This window comes from Caloenas nicobarica, chromosome 1 (assembly GCF_036013445.1).
Source record: "Caloenas nicobarica isolate bCalNic1 chromosome 1, bCalNic1.hap1, whole genome shotgun sequence".
Taxonomy (NCBI): domain Eukaryota; kingdom Metazoa; phylum Chordata; class Aves; order Columbiformes; family Columbidae; genus Caloenas; species Caloenas nicobarica.
Genome location: NC_088245.1, coordinates 69,304,559 through 69,325,156, shown reverse-complemented (window position 1 = coordinate 69,325,156; position 20,598 = coordinate 69,304,559). Strand labels below are relative to the sequence as shown.

Sequence of the window (20,598 nt, the reverse complement as noted above, 5' to 3'; positions counted from 1 at the left end):
GGAGTTAGTTTGTCACATTTCTTCACTGCAAACATGGCAGGATTGTTTATTTATTTGTTTTAACCTCCCAAGAACATCAAAACCCTCCAGAATAAACATAACAGACCCCGAGCCAAAGCACACCCTTAATCACAGCTCCTGTGCTGTCAGCTGGCCTATATCGAGCTGTCCCAGCCTTCAGGGACACACAGCTGAACCAGATAGACTGCCTAAAGCCTTCAAAAGCAGCTGCTTTTCACTTTGCATAGTGCTGGAAACATACACATCAAAGCAGTATTTACCAGCTCTGGTGTGAAAACTAGGGCAGGGAAATAGCTCCTGGAATATTGCTTAGGATCCACCTATAGTAGAACCTGTAACTTCCTCATCAGGATCCACATCGCTCCACTGTTGTAATCACAGGACATCCTCACCCCACGAGACCTACCTTCTTTCCCTTGTCCTTTACAGATTATTTCTTTTATTTCTCACCTGGTCCTGTTGCTATGCCAAACCCATAAAAAAGGAATCCCCTACATTTCTCTTTTCCACACAATGTTACTAAAACTCCATGATTAAGGATTGTAGACTTCCTGTTTCACATGCTTTTTCCAGAACTGTATTAAGGAGTAATCAGGCAACCAGTAGCGGGCAGTGATGAATGGGGATGGGAAAATCGATAGGTGAAAGCAGTAATCTGTTATTCTGGTATAACAACAGCAGGAATAATGTGTATGATTGCAGGCTTAATTACCCCTGTGCTCTCATAGTGGGATTTCAGGGACAGTGAAAATACCTGGTCTCTTTGGACTGGCGTAAATTTGTTCCTGTAAACCCCAATTGTGCAGAGAAACTGGGTCAGCCTGGTTTTCTTCAAATGCACCGAAACAGCCTCTCATCCTGAGGTGCTCTTTCTAGAAAAAATGCCATCAAAATTCAACAGCTCTTTAGACGCTGCTTCATCCAAAAGATGGGGGACCCAGACCTAAGAGCATGAATGACTTGACCTCCAGTAACACATCCAGCAATGCAGCAGCAGCCACCAGCAGATTTCATGTTTATATGTAGGCATATTCCCCAGATTGTCTCGTATGTTTGGCAATAAAACTGTCACTTCATGCAATACTGAAACCATATGAATTAAAAATTAGCTTCTTCATGACTGTCTGTGTATACCTATAACAGATGACTTCAACATTCAGAACTCGTGGGAATGTTTGTCTAATTCATAAATTATGAACAAGACTACTGTAAGCCAGAGTGATTACTACAGGTATCCAGCACTATGCTGAAATGTAATATTTACATAGAAATGCCTTACTAAAATGTCAATATTATAAAGCCTATAATAACTGATTAGATTATTTTGGACAAGAACTTCAGCAGATATGAAACAATGCAGCTTTTTTGATGGTGACAGAGGCAATCCAATTTACCAGCTGTAAACTACAACAATTTTTTGGAAGCTTTCTAGTCCTCTGTTGCATACATTACATAGCACGATTGCCTGCACATCTTATGAAGACTATCACAAAAAAAAAAAAAATTTGCAATGCAGTTCTCTTTCATTCACAAGTCACTAAAAATAATTACAGACAGGAGAAATGTTTTAGAAATATTTTATGTGATTATGGCCAAAATCAGGAAATTATGGCCAAAAGAACAACAAAAAAAATCTGTTGCAGAAGACGGTAATCATCTTTTAATTTGAAATGAACCACTACTGCAAACTTTCTCCCCCCATGCTTTCTCGAACGACTTTGTACCTCTGTTACAAAGAAGGTAAAAACCTGCCCACTCTGAATGACATAGATATGTAGACAAAATTGAGACAATGTCTGGGAAGTAAAAGCTTCCCCTGGAACTGAAGGGAAATACGGTAATTTATTTTAAATTGGTTTAAGCATAATTTAGAAACTGTTTCATTTCAGCCAGTTAAAGATGCAAGTTTAATTTCTACATCACAGCAAAAATTATTGTGATCACAAATATGGCAGAGCTTGCTGCAAATAGTAAGATTTATACATTTGAGATGCCATCTCATCCCAGTTCTTGCTGACATTTATATACCTATATAAACCGCTATACATAGAGACAGAGAGGGCAGGGGAGTTGCTGTTAATTGGTCTTTGCTTGCTTTTGAGGGAAGGAGAACCAACATTCTCTGTTTTCCCTCCCTTTGCTCCCAGCAGGTCGTAGTTCACAGACCCTGCAGGTCTCTGTTCACAGAAGTGGCCAATACAACCCTGTGCAGCTCAGTGGACGGGATGCGCATGTTACGTACACATCCTGCTGTTCTATAGGTATCTATCTACCCTCTTAATGTTGTCTGTTCCTGTGAGATGAGAGGCCTGCATACAGAGAAATATTATATTTATATTACACTTACTACTGGATAAAGTTCAGAGGAAAAATAACAACCGCAGCACACTTCACCAAAGATGTGGTTAAACAAATCTTTAGCAATGAGATCATACAAACAAAACCAACTGAATGTACTGTGCTCATCTAACACCTACCTTCCAGTTCCAGCTAGTTCAGGAAGTCTCCACAGGTTTTTAAAGTTAATTCTGCGGGGACAATCCAGTGTACAGCCTTCCCTGCTGAGACACTTCTTCTATAAAGCTGATCGTTGCTTTGCTTTTCTGTTTTATCTTTATGAACACAGTGAAGGAATGTGAATGGAAAAGCAAAGATCCTCCATGGATTTCACATGTACCCCTGGAGTTTTAAAGCCAGTTTTAAGAACTCCTTGACTCAGACTCAGCATGGTTGAGGCTGGAAGGCACCTCTGGAGGTCAGATGGTCCAAGCCCCTGCTCAAGCAGGGCCACCTAGAGCTGGCTGCCCAGGACCATATCCTTCTTTGCTAACTTAATATGTTGCTTTAAAAGGCCTCGCTTCTGTATGTAAGACTCCTAAAGGAGCGTCATCTATTCGAGACCTTTCGGAGTAAAGTGGGTCTCTGAAGTGCACATTTTTTCCCTGTTTGCTTCTACAGTCAGTGGGTTTCAGACATCACCTGTAAAAAAAATCTTTCATCAGCTACATAACACAGAAGTTCCTTAGCTCCCCTCCCCCAACTTGCACAACTTAAAATTAGACTTTTTTAGTATTTTCATAACAACCCAGTATAGGTATTACAGAAAAAGACTAGCTATATGATGTTTCTGGTCATCCCTTAGTTCAATATATGTTGAACAGATTCTGAAAGATGTATTGTGACATACTAACAGGTGATTAACTTGGGGACTGATGTGCCCGTGTTTTCTTCTCCTGTCAGGGTTAGGAATTTGGCTGTCAGACCATTTGTTCACTTTGAGGGAGTTTTAAAGCATATTAGCTAAATATTTCAGCTAACATTTGCAAAAAGGCACAACTTCTAGATTAGCCATGAGGACCAGATTCTGCTCTTATCTGTTCCAGTGTAAGAAGCTGCCTGGTTTGTAGAAGTGACACTTGCACTGATGCCCTTTTCATGCCACGCTGCACTGAGTCAAAAGCCTTCTCACAACTATCATAGAAGAAAATCTCCTTTCTGCAAACAGATCCCAAACCTGAAAATGAGAAAGGAATTTGGCTTTAAACCTCATTAGGATGAATTTCAGCACGGAAGGTGACCCAAGTTCAGCAATGCAGATTTAGATGTAATGATCCAGGGCAAACAACAACCACCAAGTCTTAGCCTGTTTCCTATGGCTCTTAAAGTCTCACTTTTTCTAATAACTTGGGATCTGCTGGCTAATTATGACCAAATTTGACTGAAGAGTAACGACTGCAAAGATGATTAATCTCTCCTACCAGCTCTGTGAACAGACATCCATGGTTAGCTGGCTTGATATTAAATTTACAAAACAAAAGCAGCAAGAATACTAATTTTCCTTTAGAAAAAGTAATATGCGATAATTTTATGACAACAGGTGGGTTTACATCTCGTAAGAACAACACAAAACCCAAACTACAAACTGCACCACCGGGGCACCAGTTCATTTCTGGCTCAGAAGGCAGAGCAATGCCCACCAAGTCACCAGTGCTTCCAGTTTGCTGCCAAGTCCTCCCATGAAAACAACTTATAGTTCTGGGAACATCATCATGACAGTCACTATTACAGTTGTGTAACTTAACACTAAGAAGGACCAAATACTTTGCTAGCATATATTTCTATGGATTTCAGGAGAGGTGAGGCAGCAGTGAATTCAGATCATACTTTGAAGTGTTGTCATGAAACCAAATATTTTTATTAAAAAAAAAAAATTGAAAAAATACTTGCTGTACCTGGCTCTGCATACCTTATGAGAACAGATAAAAATCACATTCTCTATTAGTATGAGTGCCTTTGGCTCCAGGCCACAGCATGATTTTTATAACAACAAACTGGTTACCAGAAAAGGTTTTGGTCATGGACAGGTTAAAACCACAAAACTGTAGTGTAATTACCATGGTTACCAGAGTAGAAATAGAGCAGGGACTGGAAAAAAAAAAAGAAAAAAAGGCAAAAAAAAAGCCAGAAATTACTATCCTTCTCATCAGCAACAATATACTGAAGACACTTGCATTGCTTACTGGGAGCCCAGTACTCTAAAACCCTGAATTATGATGTGACATTCCCAGTCACCCTCATGTTCACCACCATGTCACCAGCTGTCAGATTCCTGGAAAAGTCATGTTTGTGCTCATTGAAGGAATAACGTTTTCATTATCAGCAAAAAATTAAGGGAATAAAGTATCTTTTGAATACCTAACTTTAAATTTCAAAGTCATTAATACCTTTTTGGCGGAGTTCTGACAAAGGCTACAAAGAAGGTTGTGGAAGGGGTCTCTGAAGTCCCCTACAGTTCCCTTACATACAGGGAAGAAGATGGACAGAAGGAGCCTTCAGACCTCGATAAACCCCGTGGACAGGAGGACCCACGTTACTTTGTTCCTTACATTGTACTACCACCACTCCCTAGGCTCCTCTAAATGGCAATCTGTGGGCCAGATGCCACCCCTCCTGCGAAGAAGATGAGGAACAGCTGTGAAGGACTGTGATGCCCCAAAGCCACCAAATGCTTTATCCTGCCTTTAGGTCCAAGCTGGCTGCGTGGTTGAAGGCAGGATTCAGGGTCACCACCATCTCATAAACCACATCTGGAAGCAAGAGCCTACCTCTGGCAGCTGCAGCAGCTGGATCACCCTGAGGGCAGGGCATTGGCAGTGCACAGCACAGCTAATTCTGTGCGCTCTCTAAGTGAATCGGGGGCAGAGCAACGGGGGGTCAGTAGCTTGCTTTGCAGGGTTTTGCTTCTTTTACCCTTATTAAAACCAGAGACAGTTGAAACACACTCTTAAGTAAGAGGGTCTTCAGTCAAACAAGGGTCCACTGCATCAGAGCTCAATGCTGCAAGAAAAGATGCAGAAACCAGTGAGCCGTGCGACAATTTAGTTTTGGGAATTTCCACCACTCCCTGCACAAACAAAGCTAAAGGTTTGTGACATCTGCTTGTATTTCGATTATCTCTTTCGGGATCTCAGAAGTTCAAAACCACATTCTAGAGAAGCAACTGGCAGAAGGAAATTACTCCTAACAGCCCATCCACAGAAGAGGCCCCATTATTATTATTAATTACTCATATTGCCATAGAACCTAATTGTCCCAGCCAAGAATAGAGGCTCACTGTGTTACATTCAATACAAACTGGCGAGTAAGGGCAGGCCTTGCCCTACAGAGCTTGCTCTCTACAAGCTCCACATTAACCATTGCCAGCTCTGCAAGAAGCCTGATTTAGTGCTCAACATACCCTGTGAGATTTTAGCTGGCCTGAGCTCCTGGAGAACTGCAAAAGTCATGCTTTGCAGAATTAAATTAATATTTCCCGCGTACTCTCATTATAAAGGGCATCCCATATGCTGGAGCTCAATACAGTAAAGTGTGTCATTTAACTTTTTCCCATGCAGCAAGAGGAACAAGGGGTGCTTTGTGGGGTGAGGCGACCCAGAGGTGGCGGGTGAGGAGAGGCGAGATGCATTCTTCACAGGGAGAGGCGGCTGGAATTTCGTTTTCCCCCGCATGGAACAACTAGATGTAGGGAAAGAGCAAAGAAAAACGAAGCATTTCAACCAGCGGTGGGGATTAGTAAATGCTGATGTGAAAATCTCAGTCACAACAGAGTCATGATTCAGAAAGGGCTAAGTGGGAAGGAGTAGGAAGGTTCTTAGGGACATGGTTTAGTGCTAGAGTTAGGTTAATGGTTGGACTTGATGATCCTGAGGGTCTCTTCCAAACGAAATCATTCTATGATTCTAAATACTGGGATGGCAGCCAGGAACAGTCAGCTTCCAGAGGGGCAGAGGGCAGAGCAGAAAGGGCAGCCAGGGGTGAGAAATGTGCTCTGGGATCGCAGGTACTTGCCATGTGCTCATGGATCACCAAAGTACGTGGGAGAGGGATCACAAAAGGATGGCAAGGCGAAGGGGACAGATGCAGGTGGAGAGCTACTGATGGTCTCTAATGACAAAGGCTTCGCCTCTGAAACACTGCCAACTAATGAATTAAGAAACTGAAGAGACATCCATAAGATTTTCGCCCTCATTTTTCTTTCAGTTTTGATTGTGTTACAGTAGCAAAACAACCAGCAAAACCATTCCTATATGGCCTTACTGGTCACACTGGCACCAGTGGGAGCTAATACCAGTGCACACACTGGTCAGTGAGTACAGGGCAGTTGATTGCTTTGGCTTTCTGGTTGACCAGCTTTTTAAAATGTAAGGATTTTTGGAAGATAAATGATTCAACTAGAGGAAAAATGTGATTTTCCTTTGTCATTTAGCCACAGAGTTCCCAGGAAATTATGGTTGAACAACCCATCCCTCCACAGCTCCTAAACCTCCATTACTCATCTGTAAACTCCTCTTATTATTCCTTAATAGCAAATCCCTGGCAAGGTTGTCTATTTCCACTTGAAAATATCTAAGTTTTTATTTATATGCCTAAAACTCATTGTGCCAGGCATCACAGAATCCCCAAGTACTACTGTCATGCAATAAATAACAATCTATCCCACCCTGCTGAGACTTAGTGGGCAAAACAGCAGCTCATGAAAAAAAGCAATATTTGATTTTTTCAGAATGTGTCCACTTTAGCAGTCTGTTCTTTCACAGGGTAACAAAGAACTAGACCTGTTTGCTAACAAAATTACTTTTTAGTAACTGCAAACCAGTTTATGCTGATGCGTGTTTTCATTACTACTATATTCATGTGACACGTCAGACACACAAAATCAGTGGTCACTCCAGTGAATTTTATTTCACTGTAGGCTCTTCCCACTAAAGATCCCAACCAATGTCAATGACCATCGAGGCTGGATGCGTTACCCATCCCTCTGGCAGCAGCCAAGGTCATGCTGTCTCACTCCCTCCAGCTTTTCCCCTACATCCATCCAGTGCTCTGGTAGGTGCTTGGCTATTCATAATGCTCTCACTTGCAAAGCTGTAATCCCTTTGTCCACAAGCAGCGCAAAGCATTGGACTGCAAGCTCCTAAAAATGTTGCTTATCAGATTTTTGGACTCCTTTTCAAGCAGTAGATTACTTTCTGCTAAAAAAAAAAAAAAGGTGATAAAATACTTGAAATAGAGGCCTCTCTTAATCAGAGAGTTTTCCTTAGGGAACAGCTGAGCTGAGGAACCTGGCAGGAGAAGGGTCTCTCCCGTAGGGCTTGGGGGCAGAATTCAGGTTCCCCTTTTCCATACTCACTCCTTCGGAGTGGAATAATCAACAGCAGGATCCTTGGGTAACAGCAAGAGAGTCTGTCGGTACACAGCCCAGCTTCAGCTGTGGGTGCCTAACTCCAGTTCTCACCAGTAAAGAAACCAGGGCCCCCATTTCAAGAAGAATCTTGCAAACAAGGGATCTCCGCAGGGAAAAAAAAAAAAAAGTGTACACAGCATGGTCTTTAATTGCAAGTCTTCCTGTTACACACAGGGAAAAATGTTACTTTTACCCTAATCTGCTATGAAAACAAATTCAACAGCCATAAAACATAGGCGTTGACTCTGAATGTCTCTAAGCCCAAAGAACAGTGAGTAAAGTACTTTAAAAACACCAAGTGCCAAAGCTATACTCAAGGCATCACTGCATTTTCTGTTCTTGAATCTCTCCACAAGCAAGAAGACAGAAAATACTTGAAATCACAAATCATGAAACAGTATTAAGTAGATTACAGCAAAAATGTTTAAAGCCTGGAGCCTAAATGTGTATCCCAAAATCTACATATAGTCACTCAGACCAGTGTGATCTGTAATTTCAAAGTGTGTGGGCAAAAATAAGTCATATAGATTTCATAGAATCATAGAATCATTTCAGCTGGAAGAGACCCTCAGGATTGGCGAGTCCAACCATAACCTAACTCTGGCAGTAAACAATGTCCCTAAGAACCTCATCTAAACACCTTTTAAACACCTCCAGGGATGGTGACTCCACCACTTCCCTGGGCAGCCTGTTCCAATGCCTGTAACCCTTTCTGTGAAGAATTTTTTCCTAATATCCAATCTAAACCTCCCCTAGCACAACTTACCTCTTGTCCTATCACTTGTTACTTGGGAGAAGAGACCAACGCCCTCCATGCTGCAACCTCCTTTTTCAGGTAGTTGTAAAGAGTGATAAAGTCTCCCCTCAGCCTCCTTTTCTCCAGGCTAAACAGCCTCAGTTCCCTCAGCCGCTCCTCATCAGACTTGTGCATCAATACAAGGTTGCTTGGCCTGCTTAATAAAGCAAATCCAGTGTTTTCCATTATAACTAAAATACAAACTTTAGGGTCCAGATTTCCAGATATCTAAATTTGATAGTCCACTTTAATATGGATTTTATTTTAGGAATAGTAAGCATCTAAGAATATATAGCACCATCGTAACTTCAAATTCAGCACATTTGGAAAAAATGTTATCACTCAACTGCGTTGTTCCAGATTTGCTCCTATTTTTACACAGCTGAGCTTACAGCATGCTAAGGGAAAGTTCTGTTATTATCAGATGGCAACCATCACCCCTTAACTGGCAGAAAAAATAAAAACTTACCTAACGCCCAAAGTACTGCACTCCTAACATACATCATGTACCTCTATCTCCCATATTTGTATACATAATTATATGCCATCTAACTACTGTTTCTCTTTATGTAGTTATATATCATATACTTCATTTCACAGAGGAATCCTTGTTACCATATCCTTACATTTTATTTCAAAATTTGTCACCAAGGAGCCAGATTTATGACTGAGATTTTATGGATTAGTAGTTGATGTAGTGCACATTTTTAGCTTACTGCAGATGGGAGATACATGTCAGCTGAAAACTCTTTCATCAGGTTTCTGCTGGGTTTTATGTTTGGTTTTGTTTTTCTTTTCCTTGCCCTTACACATTTGGAGCCAGCCAAGCGCATGCACATGATCAGCTACTGGAGCACAGCTGAGTTATGACAATTCATTAAGCTGCAAGAATAAGATCACATATCTACGACCCAGTAATTATAGCTATGCCAGTTTTCCCTTCTTTGGTGGGAAGAAATTTGAATTCTCAGTTTATAATGCATTTTATCATTTACATCGTGATGACAGTGCTGTTTGCCAGAAGGTGGTGGGCACGGACTCAAAAATTAAATCATTGTCCTGTTTTACCTTTGACTTACCCATGTAGCCAGGGCTTCGACATTGGTCTTCAATCATACCTGCTATAAATGACCCTGAGGCACAATCCTACATACATTGTTACAGATAGCATTCTTCAAGGAGATGCTTAAGAAAAACCTTTCCTAACTGTTTGTAGGTGGAAATCACACACAGTTATCAAAGAAAGCAAGGAATGGATGCAAATGTTCCCCTCAACTAAACTCGGCCAAGCTCTGCATGTTTGCCATTGCTGTGCAGACACCTGGAATTGTCCAGAACAGCATAACCTTTTCATGCTCTGTAAAAACCCTGTGAGGTATTCAGGGTATAAGAAAAACTTTTCCTACCCACCTAAAAAGATCCCAACGTGTGTTTATTAAATCTATGAATTATACAAACTACAAGATATTGAGAGCACACTTCTAATAAGAGAAATCGGAGATTCAAGTTGAACAATAGTTGTTAAGTATCTTGGGTTAGCCATCAAATTGAGAACCAGAGGCTATGGCTACACAGACAGTTTTACCCAACTGTGAACTCCCCATGTACCCCCATACCAAATGTCCTAGTTCTCTTAAAACTCAAATGCCAAAAGGCTGAGAGTTCTGCCTTGATGGAAATATGGCACCAGGATTCAGTGCAATTTGGCCTCCTGCATCTTGCCTTTTGGGTGTGAGTAGACAAGAGACTCCAGTCCTGAGCAAGACTACATCCAAATCACGCTGTGTTCACGTTTGGCCAACAGCCAAGCTTTTATAAATGAGTTATTTCACCAAGCTACCTGTTCCCTTTGCCTGACCTAAATTCCTATCTTTGCTCATAGAGGCTTGCTGACCCTTTTCCATCTTCCTATCTCAGCCTTACAGCTACTAGGAGGTGGTTTTCCTCCTCTAAGTATCCAAACCAGAAGTTAAAACTGCTACTGTTAGCAATTTGCAGCTTCCCTCCGTGCGTGTAGCCAGTGAGGACAATCAGCACTCCATGGTTCATTCTCAGTACCCTGACATTTAAATCCATCCGGAATGACTGGAGGAGCCAAGGAAAAGCTGTTGGTTGCAGACAAACCTCCCAGAGCGCGTACTGAATGCACGGCATTGCTTCTGCTAACCGCGTGTCATCTGCGGGCTCCAAGAGGTCACAATATTAAAAACAAACACACACAGACAAAAACGAACAGGAAGGAAAGAGGAAGTTTATATAATTCAGTTTAAATCTCTCTGGAAGCTGATTGAGCGAAGTGAAAGTGACTAACTCTGGTAACCGTCGACTTCTTTTATGCTTCTTGGTTAAGCACGGTGTTGTAAATATTACTGCTAGCACTGGGAAACTACTTGCTGTGTAGATGGGTTTAACACAGCTGTGCAGCACAGAGGCAAATGAGGTGTGAGGAGCGAGGGTGATGGAGAGGACACAGCACGGCCGTGTGGGTGATGGGCCCCACTCCCAGCGCTGACCGCAAGGACTGAGAACATTATCTAACCTCACTGGGCACGAGTTTTCCTGTCTGAGGTTAAATGAATAAACAAGTTCAGAAACCAAACAATATTTTTTTCAAAAAAAGTTTTGATTTTTGCAAAACCTTATGGAAAAGTATCTTCTTCCTGTGCATACGCTCAGCCAACCTGATTTTAAAGCTGCCTTAAATGTTGTTTTTCCAAGGGTAATTTTAATGGTGAGGATGCTACAAAGCAGAGCTGACAAATCCTCTGCTGTTTCATTTTCAGCCTGTGTTAAAACAACATTTCTAAGTGTTTCTGGGGTTCCCTCATGTCATTGTAGTATCTGAGCAGAGCACGGAAGGTCTAGTCTGCCACGAATGGCCAGATTTCTTACATTCACGCAATGACAAAAAGGGTCTTTAATATAAAAAATTCAGCTCATATCTTTATGGAGCAGCAAATCAACACTAATTAAGACTGAAAAAAAAAGATTAAAAAGTACATAAACCATCATGGACAGGAGACGAATGCTGTACAAGAATGAGGGGCAGAAAATGATGGGCTGCAAACAGAGAGGAAAGAACCACAAGAGATATGCAGAAAATGAGAGTAGACCAATTTCAGTCTTACTGAAAGCCTTGTGGTGTTAATAGTTTTCATAGGTCTATCCCAAAACCATAGATTTAGGCCAGTGGCCTGCTCCTTTTAACTATTAAGTTAATTAAACTTTGATAGTGAAGGATATTCAGAAACATAAATATGATAGTCCCAAAATTATTTTTAATACTACCCACCACAGAGTTCCCATTAAAACACTAATCTGCAATCTAGCTTAATTTCTTCCTGCTTACTTCAGCTTCGAGCACCTGCCCTTGCTGAGATGCATTTTTCACCCTCTGACTAGTACTAACTACATCCATCTGTAGCTGGTCTGTACTCGTGGGCTGCTTTCACAGCACAGTATGAAAAATTGCTGTTTTCTCCTCATAATCATCTGCTGCTAGTGATGCAATGGGTAAAGGGACAAAGGGCACATTCATGTCTCTACATGCCATATTAATTCCTCTAAATTAGGAAAATACCCTCTTCTCCTTCCCTGTAAAAGAGAGTGTTGTTGAGTTCACAAGGAAATGAGGAAAGAAGACTATAGAAGTCATGCCACAAATCTATGACATTTCAGCAGAAATGAATGCATGCTTTTCAGTCTCTGCCATTATAAATCAAAATAATCCCAAAGAAAAAATGTATGGTACAGAATCGTATTGAATTAAACACTACCGCCCCCCGCCCAGGTATCAAACAAATACAGAAGGGAAATCTATAGCAAAGGCAACTGCAGCAAAGCCCTACAATGTAGCAGAGCCATGAGGGATGCAGAAACAAGCTGTGAATCTGATTTTATTCCAATTGTCCATATGCAAAAACATAAGAGAAAATGAGGTGCTGAAGAATAAACATAACCAAGCTCATCTGAAAAAAAAAAATGAGAGGTTGTTCAAGAAGAAAGCTCTTTTCCTAGAATCTCTCAAAACAGCCAGAAAAATATATGTCCTTGCATGTATTTTCCTCCAACTGCCAACTGCATAAGGTATATAAAAGTTGCCCAGGTGCAAATTTAGTCTATACATCTGACTTTGAGAATGCTCCTCATTTTACCATGATGAATGTTCACAAATCACTGGTTTATGCCAAATCTTTTTTTCTCCACCATTGTTTTGCCCCTAGTTGCAGTTTCATTAAAGCCAGGTGTTCAATCTGCCTGCTGTTGTGCATATAGACTCCATGCACACCCCTTAGGAAGAAAATCCCCAGTGCAGTACAGAAGGGCAGGAAAAATATTTCACCTAAAGGAAGGTGAAAAGATGGTAGCTAATTTTTTTTTTTAATCCATTACAAAAGGCCTAATTCCAAACAGATGTGGACTTCTAGATGAAAATCTCTTCAGTGAGACCTAATTTTATATTAGACAGGAAGTACTTCACAATAATAATGCCTGATTTACCCATTAAAACTTCAATCAGTCATTTGAAATTGGGTAATAACCCAATATTTTCTAGAAAAGCTACAAAAATTAACTTCTCCATGACATAAAAACCAGTTGCAACTTCCAGTTATCTCAGAGCAGTTCAAGCCAGATGACTGATTCAATCAGAATCCCTCAGATTAGAGAGGGATTTCTCAGATTTCTTAGATGAAAGAGTGAAAGTAAAATAATTTAACTGTGGGGAGAAAATGAATTGAATACTATTCAGATTTATTTTAGGAGTGTGTGAACCCAAAGTATCTAAAGCTGACTATCATTGTTAAAGGGTTGTTTATTGTAGGAAGTCTAAAATCCTGTGTTTATCTGTACTGACTTATAAGGATGCAACACAATTACTGAGAGCAACTGGCAATACAGGTCCCTGGGGAGAAAAAAAAAAAGGTTCATCTACATTTTTCTTTGTATGCTGCCAAAGCTCCAACAATAGCCCTAGCTTCCCCTAAGATGATTTCAGCTGCTTATGTTTTCTGTAGGCTAATGCACAGGATTCATTTCCTCTTAGAGGAAGCAATCCCACCGTAATTTGATGAGCATCTCTTACCATCAGTACCTGGTTAAGCAATTCATCCCATCCTCCTCTTTCCTCCACATATATCCTTGCGCTGAATTTTGGCAATACAGGTAAAACAGTTTAGGGGAATGTATTGTGAACCAAATCATGTAACCAATCTGGGTTACAGATCGCATCCACACCCTCTTTGTTTATTTTTAACTGAGGTCAGTTATTCTACCCTGGTGTGACAGTATATATAAGGAGTTGCAAAACCGAGAGCCAGAACAGGGGCAGGAATGACAAAGGGAGATGAGGGCTTGTCCTGCTGAGAGAAGAGCACATCAGACTACACCTGTAGTAACCTCAGGTCAGGGCAGGCTTAAGGACAAGCAAGAGGAAATTAAATTCAAGCAAGAAGTGAGACTATGGCTCTGCTAATAGTCAGTGTTTCCAGGCAGCATGCTGTTATGTATTGGGTAACTCACAGCAAGCTGCTACTGGAATTTAACTGGGCAGAGTGGGCACCCTCAGAGACCTTGCATTGTTCAAGGTCCCCTGCTGCCTCTCTCCTTTCTTCTGCAGAACAACCTCCTGCTCGCAGCAGGGTCAGCTCTGAGCTCAGAGCGGGTTCCTTAGGGTTGTACCCAGTGTGGGCTTGAAAACCAGCATGGAAGGACATGGCAGAACCTCTCTGGACAGCCTGTGGCATTGCCTGTCCTCACAGGGAAGCAGTTCTTAAATCTAGTCTGAACCCCTCTAGTTTCAGTTTATGCCAGTTGTCTCATGTCCTCCCACCACGCACCGCTGTGAAGAGCCTGGCTCTGTCATCTCAATAACCCCCTTGTAGATGTGGGCAGGCTGCTGCTGGGACCCCACAGCCACCTCTTTTCCAGGCTCAGTGAGCCCAGCTCCCACAGCCCTTGCTCTTCACAAGGCAAGTGCTTCAGCTCTTGACCATCTCAGCGGTCCTCTGCTGAGCTCGGTACGGTTTATCCATGTCTTTCTTGTACTGGGTGAGCCCAGAACTGGATGTCCTTTTCTAGATGGAGTCCAACAAGTGCCAATTTGAAAGAGACAATCACTTCTCTCAACCTACCAGCTATGCTTCTGCTAATAACAGTCCGGGATGCTGTTATCCTTTTCAACGTCAGGGCACACTGCTGGCCCACATTCAGCTCACTGTCCTCTAGGACAGGGGTGTCAGACGCATTTTCGCTGGGGCCACATCAGCCTCGCGTTTGCCTTCAAAGGGCCGAATGTAATTTTAGGACCGTAGAAATGTAACTACTCCTACATTTCTACGGTCCTAAAATTACATTCGGCCCTTTGAAGGCAACCGCGAGGCTGATGTGGCGCCTGGTGAACATGATTTTGCTACCCCTGCTCTAGGATACCCACATCTTCTTCCACAGACCCGCTCCTCAGCCAGTCAGTCCCCAGACTGCAATAGCCGTTCCTTGTAAGCATACCTCCAAAAATGTACTGCTTAGAGCATCTTCAGACTCCTTTTGCTGCAGACCTATGCTTATGAGTGATGAATGCCACTTAGGGCTGTTCTGGATCCCACTGCTGTGCAAGCCCCTGCGTAATAGCTTGATCACTGAAGTTCTTATATTGCTTTCCACATGCTCTTTTCTGCGTGTAACGGCTCCACATACTGCTCTGCTCTCTTCTCCTAACCAAGCCAGCTGTGAAAGGGAACTAGGTAAAAACTCTTCTGTTAGCAGCATATGCCTTAGAGACAGAGGTTGTGTTGGCTGGGCTCTGGAGGAGACAACCCTGCAGAAAGCATCTGAGTACTGTCCCTCCAGCTCACCCACCCTTGCCCTGTCCCCATCTTTGAGCTGGGTGCTGGGCACTGCAGCCTTTCTGAGTGACACATGAACAGACGCCAAGGACAAAGTGTTGAGAGCAGGATGAGATGGTGAAAATGTTCAGCCTCGACCAGCACAGGCCCACAGATGCTGTCACTGGAAGGAGGTGTAGAGATACACTGAGATGGCATCAGTTCACAGCTTTCTAGTTATGTATTTGGGACACATTCATCTTTGGGAAAAATTCAGAACATTTCATTGGGATTTATGATCAGCTTCACACTTTTCTAAGCATCCTGTGATACAGGCAGCTGTGTAGAGTAACCCACATTTAACAGGGCTGCATTTGGGATGGGCAGTCTCCCTCTCTTCTGCCTTTTTTGGATCCAGAGAAGTCGCAGAAACTGTACACTTCAAAATGGAAGAGGTGACACCAGCAGCAGGCGTGCAGGAGGCTTTGGAGAACAGTGGAGGAGCTGGAGGGGTAGCACCATGCCAGAAGAGAGGGGAGATGGAACTCAAGTCCCCTGCGCTAAAGTAGTGCAGGGGAGAACAGAACAGAAAAGAAGCTGCCAGAGAGAGCTTCAGATCTATTCCCCAAAAACCCTTTTCAGTCACGGACCAACAACTATTTGTGGAAGCCTTATTACTAAACTGACTAAGCACTTCATAATCATTGATACAACATCTCCATGAGGTAAACAGGAATTTTCAACCTGCCAAGGATGGGCCTGGTCACCAATAGCCTGGTTTCAATAATTTACCAAGGATAATTGGGTTCAAAGTAACACAAACACCAAACTGCATCTTCAAGCTGGAAATCAAATAGCCAGCTCTAGCCCAGGGGAGGAGTTTGTCTCAACAGAATGAAATACATAAAAGCCAAGAAGCCAAGTAAGACGTTGCCTAAGTTAGTCACTCAGAGAGGGAGTAGAAGAGAGAGACTTGAGGATCTACTCAGCTGCTACGTTCATGATTTGATTCCCAAAGAGAAATCGCCACTTGGGACTTCCCAGGCCTAAATGTCTTGCAGAGTTGGGTATCAAGGCTGCTTTCCATCCCCATTTTATCATGACTCGGGATGACTGATAGTTCTCCCCTTTAAAAACATTACAGGCCACGAGTGCACAACAGCTAATCACAGATCACTGAAGGGTTGAGGTTGGAAGGGACCTCTTGGGACTGCCTCATCCAGCCGCCCCTGCTCAAGCAGGGACAGCTACAGCAGGTAGCTCAAGCAAGAAGATCAATATGAAGCCATTTTACACTTCATAAAAAGAACGAAAACTAACAACAAGCATTATCCTTATAGGAAATGCAATGTCAACATGTAAGACCACAAATACTAAAACCACTGGAAAAGGCTTCCATAATATATGCTGGTCACTAAACTTCCACATCAGCAAGACAATGCAAACAGGCTCCCTTCAATCTCACAACTAATAGCAATGAGTCTTATTCTCTGCATTCTCATGGACTGCAGGTTAAAAGGCACATCTAAAGTAACTTCGTGAATAGGGGATTTAAAACTGTAGAGTTTCTACCACAGGGCCAAAATTCCAATAAGTTTGAGACGTAACTGAGGCACAGAAACATCCTTTACAGACTGGGGGGGGAGGGGGAATAAAGATTTTAAAATATTAATGTTTTGTTTAACATTATAATCTTGTCTAGCATCAGGACCACAAGTACTCCATCTCATACCACTGAAAGCTGTTAAAGTCAACACAACAGAGTATACCTTTGCACATTCCTGACATTCAGTTCATTTCTGAAAACATAAAGTTGGTAGCTGATAGATGTCTTGAGTGTTTCCTGGACAGCTTACATGTGTAATAACTGCTCTAATTTGGAAGAAATCATTCTTATTAGGACACTGATTAAAACTTCAAAGTTTTTGTAATGTAAATCAATCTCATGGCCAAAAACATCTAAATCTTAGGCTAAAGCAGAGACCTCTGAATACAGGACGAGAAACATCAGACCTTACCAAAATAATTCATATTGCATGGTGGATAGCATATATCCTGTATATAAATATTAATATTTAATGTAACGTATTGCAATTTGCTTTTACTTCAACATCCTATAATGGCTTTACTTTCCCACCTCACTCTCCAACAATGGAAATTATCATATAGCTGAAGCTCTGTATTGCAATCTATATAGAAAAGGTCCTGCTGAAGTTCAGTGGAGTTTTGAATTGCTAAGGAGCATGGGAGAAGACTTCAGATCCTTGACTGCTAAGCCATGACTGAGTAAAGACGGACAGCTCTGTTTGCAGAGCAATAAAATACAAAGAGCTCCTAACAACAGAACACATGAATTTAATAATGAAACAGTTAAAAAAAAGAAGACTTGCCTTAATAAAATTCAACCCCCGTAATTAATTCCATTCAGTGAAGGTCTGCGGAAGGAGAGGTAATAGTCCTAAGCATAATCTTGCCCACACTCTTGCACCTATGATTCCTCATGAATGGATAAACTATTTGTTTTGGCGCAAACCTGAGGCCTAATTTCTATACCCCAGTATGACCTGGGAGAGGCTGCAGATGTAGCGAGGGAAGAGCAGAAGCACAGATCCTCACTGACACACTGGGAGTCTTCCAAGCTCCCATTAGTCAGTCATGGCGTTTTGATGTCCCGCCATGCAGACCACATCCAGGCCATCGTCCAGGACATCCTCTGCAGGGCCTGCTGGACATGACACACAAGGACTCTCCTCCACACATTTTGGAGGGAGTCTTAATAAAAAAGCTGTCTTTGGACTTCTGCCACTTTCAGAGCTTCCAGGCAGAACCCTACGGCCCCAAAATCTATGTCCCCAAGTCTCCACAAGACACTTTGCTCGAACTACCTGAATTCTCCCTTGCCAGTGTTGTCAGAGGTGCCACTTGCTTATGTCTCACAGTTACGAGTCTGATCAGCATTCAGGGAACAGTCATAATGGAGGTGATAACAGAGAAGCTTAGAAAATAGATAACAGTGACAGAAGGAATATGAGCAAATTCTCCTTTGCAGGGCTTCATATGCAGTAAGAATCAGTGTGTTTTCTCCTACAATGGTTAGAAGCAAGAAAAAAAATCTGAACTGGAAACTGGAGAGGCTCCAGTCTTGCTTGTCATCAGGCAAGCTACAGGATTTATCCTCTTCGTGGATGGCCTCAGTGTCCATGCTGTGATTGGCACAGCATGAAGGCATGGCCCCACGCGAGACATTCTGGGCTGCAGAGCACGCAATCCCACTGACTTCAAAGGGAGGTAAACAGGAACGGAACTTGCGCTCATCTTTGATCTCAGTTAATCATGTTAACCTTCTAGTTTAATAATTTCAACTCAGTTCCTTGCGCTATCCCTTCTATCTGAGGCCATGTGCACCCATGTGTCATCCTGGTTTCTGATCAGTCTTTGGTACATTATTGTGATGGGATCACAGCTAGCTACAGCTCTGCTTATCACTTTCTTCCCCCCGCCCCCGCCAGCCCCCAGAAATTGCATTGCACTTTTCCCCCATAATTCTGTTCCTCTGTTACTGCTGGGTCATTTCAAAGAGTGCTGCCTTCGGGCCAGTGCAAATTCTGTATCTCTATCCCCCAACCTGTGATTACTGGTTTCAAAGTCCTGAGCCTACTGCATAGGCTCAGCAGGGGTGGGGAGGCAAGAGATCAAGTTTAAGGAGATCAATAGGTTTTTCTGAACAAAACAGCTGTATTCTTCTTATTGAAAATATAATTTTTTCAACTCCCCTGGACACTTAACCAAGTCTGTAGCATAACTCATTCACCTGCAAGTAAAATTAAACCTTTATTTTATTGAAAACACTTCTAATAGTGCATAATTCAGCATTCTAAAGAATAAATTCATACATAATCTAAGTTTATTAAGTGGCTTCCCTTGATATGGAATATGTTCATGATTTCTAACTGAATAGAATTTCTGCACATTATATATAGCAATATATTTTTGTGGAACAAAAAGATACATTTTAAATTTGGGAGAATATCTGTTTTATGCTTTATCTTCTCTTTTCAAAATATGTAATCAGTTATAATCTAAGACAACATAAAAATACCATAAAATGTAGAGACACAAGTGCTGCATATGTGTGTACACACACCCCTTCTGTAGCTCCCATGTTATGTGCACTGTATCAGTCTCAAGTTACTTCCCTTAATGATGAACATGGGAAGAGTGATGATGTTTCAGAGTCCTGTTTAGCAAAGCTGAAAGATAAGGTGCAGCATCCCCCTACTTTATACTTCGAACGTTACAAAAACACATTTGAAACATAAACAAAGACCACCCCTCTGAGCAAATATTTTATCCTTTCAGCATGACGCAGAAGTTTAATTTCCACTGATCGGGGGGTGACCTCAAGACTCTTGTATGGCTACTTCACCCCCCTTAATGGCAGCAGTTCCCCTGACTGGCAGAATAGAGCAGGTCTATAAATAACTTCCAAAGGAATTGTCCCTCTCCTCACGCACTGCAGACAACTGTTTACATAGATCCCGGGTCCTTTCACACTAGGTTTACTCAGTTCTCACCCTACGGGCTGTTTAATATCCTCTTTCTAAAAAAAGCCCGGGACGATGCAGGTGTGACAGGACGCACCTCCAGTGCTGCAAATCCCTGTTACCAGAAGTTGTGGGTCCCGGCAGCCGGGGCAGGAGCGCGGCCCCTGTTCCGGGGAAATTTCCCAGGGCAGAGGGGTCGCAATCTTGTGAAATGCGTCCTTAAGCTCCACGGTCGCGGCCGATCCTTCGCTCCCGGGAAATCCCTCCTCCCCACCCCACGAACCCCCGCAGCCACTCCAGGGCCCGGGCATCTTTGCTCGCCCACCTGCAGGGGGCCGGTCCGGGGCTCCGGGGAGCGACACGAGTGGGGCGGCCCCGCACCTTCCCGCAGCCGGCGGGGCTGCGCACCCCTGCGCGGAGCGGGGCGGCGGGGAGAGACAAAAGCCTGGGCTCGCTCACCTCCTTCAGCTGCTCCAGCTCCTGCTTGAGGCCGTCATACTCCGCCTCCAGCTCGTCGTACTGCTGCTTGAGGGTGAGCTTCTCCTCCAGCACCACCAGCCCATACTCCGCCGCCTGGATCTTCTCGTGGGTCGTCTCGGAAAGCTCCCGGGTCAGCCGCTCGATTTCGCTCTTGTAATGGTCCGCACCCTGCAGCACCTCCTCCGCAGCCAT

The 20,598-nt window shown here is 42.8% G+C and overlaps 1 protein-coding gene across 4 annotated transcripts in view; it reads right to left on the bottom strand.

The window, feature by feature from the left end:
- BICD1 (BICD cargo adaptor 1) overlaps positions 1-20,598 on the bottom strand; it is a 179,642-nt gene extending 159,044 nt beyond the window's left edge. For all 4 annotated transcript variants that reach the window (XM_065642359.1, XM_065642369.1, XM_065642348.1 and 1 more), the window contains exon 1: positions 20,386-20,598. In XM_065642359.1, the coding sequence (XP_065498431.1) occupies positions 20,386-20,598 (213 nt within the window). The remainder of the gene's footprint in view (positions 1-20,385) is intronic.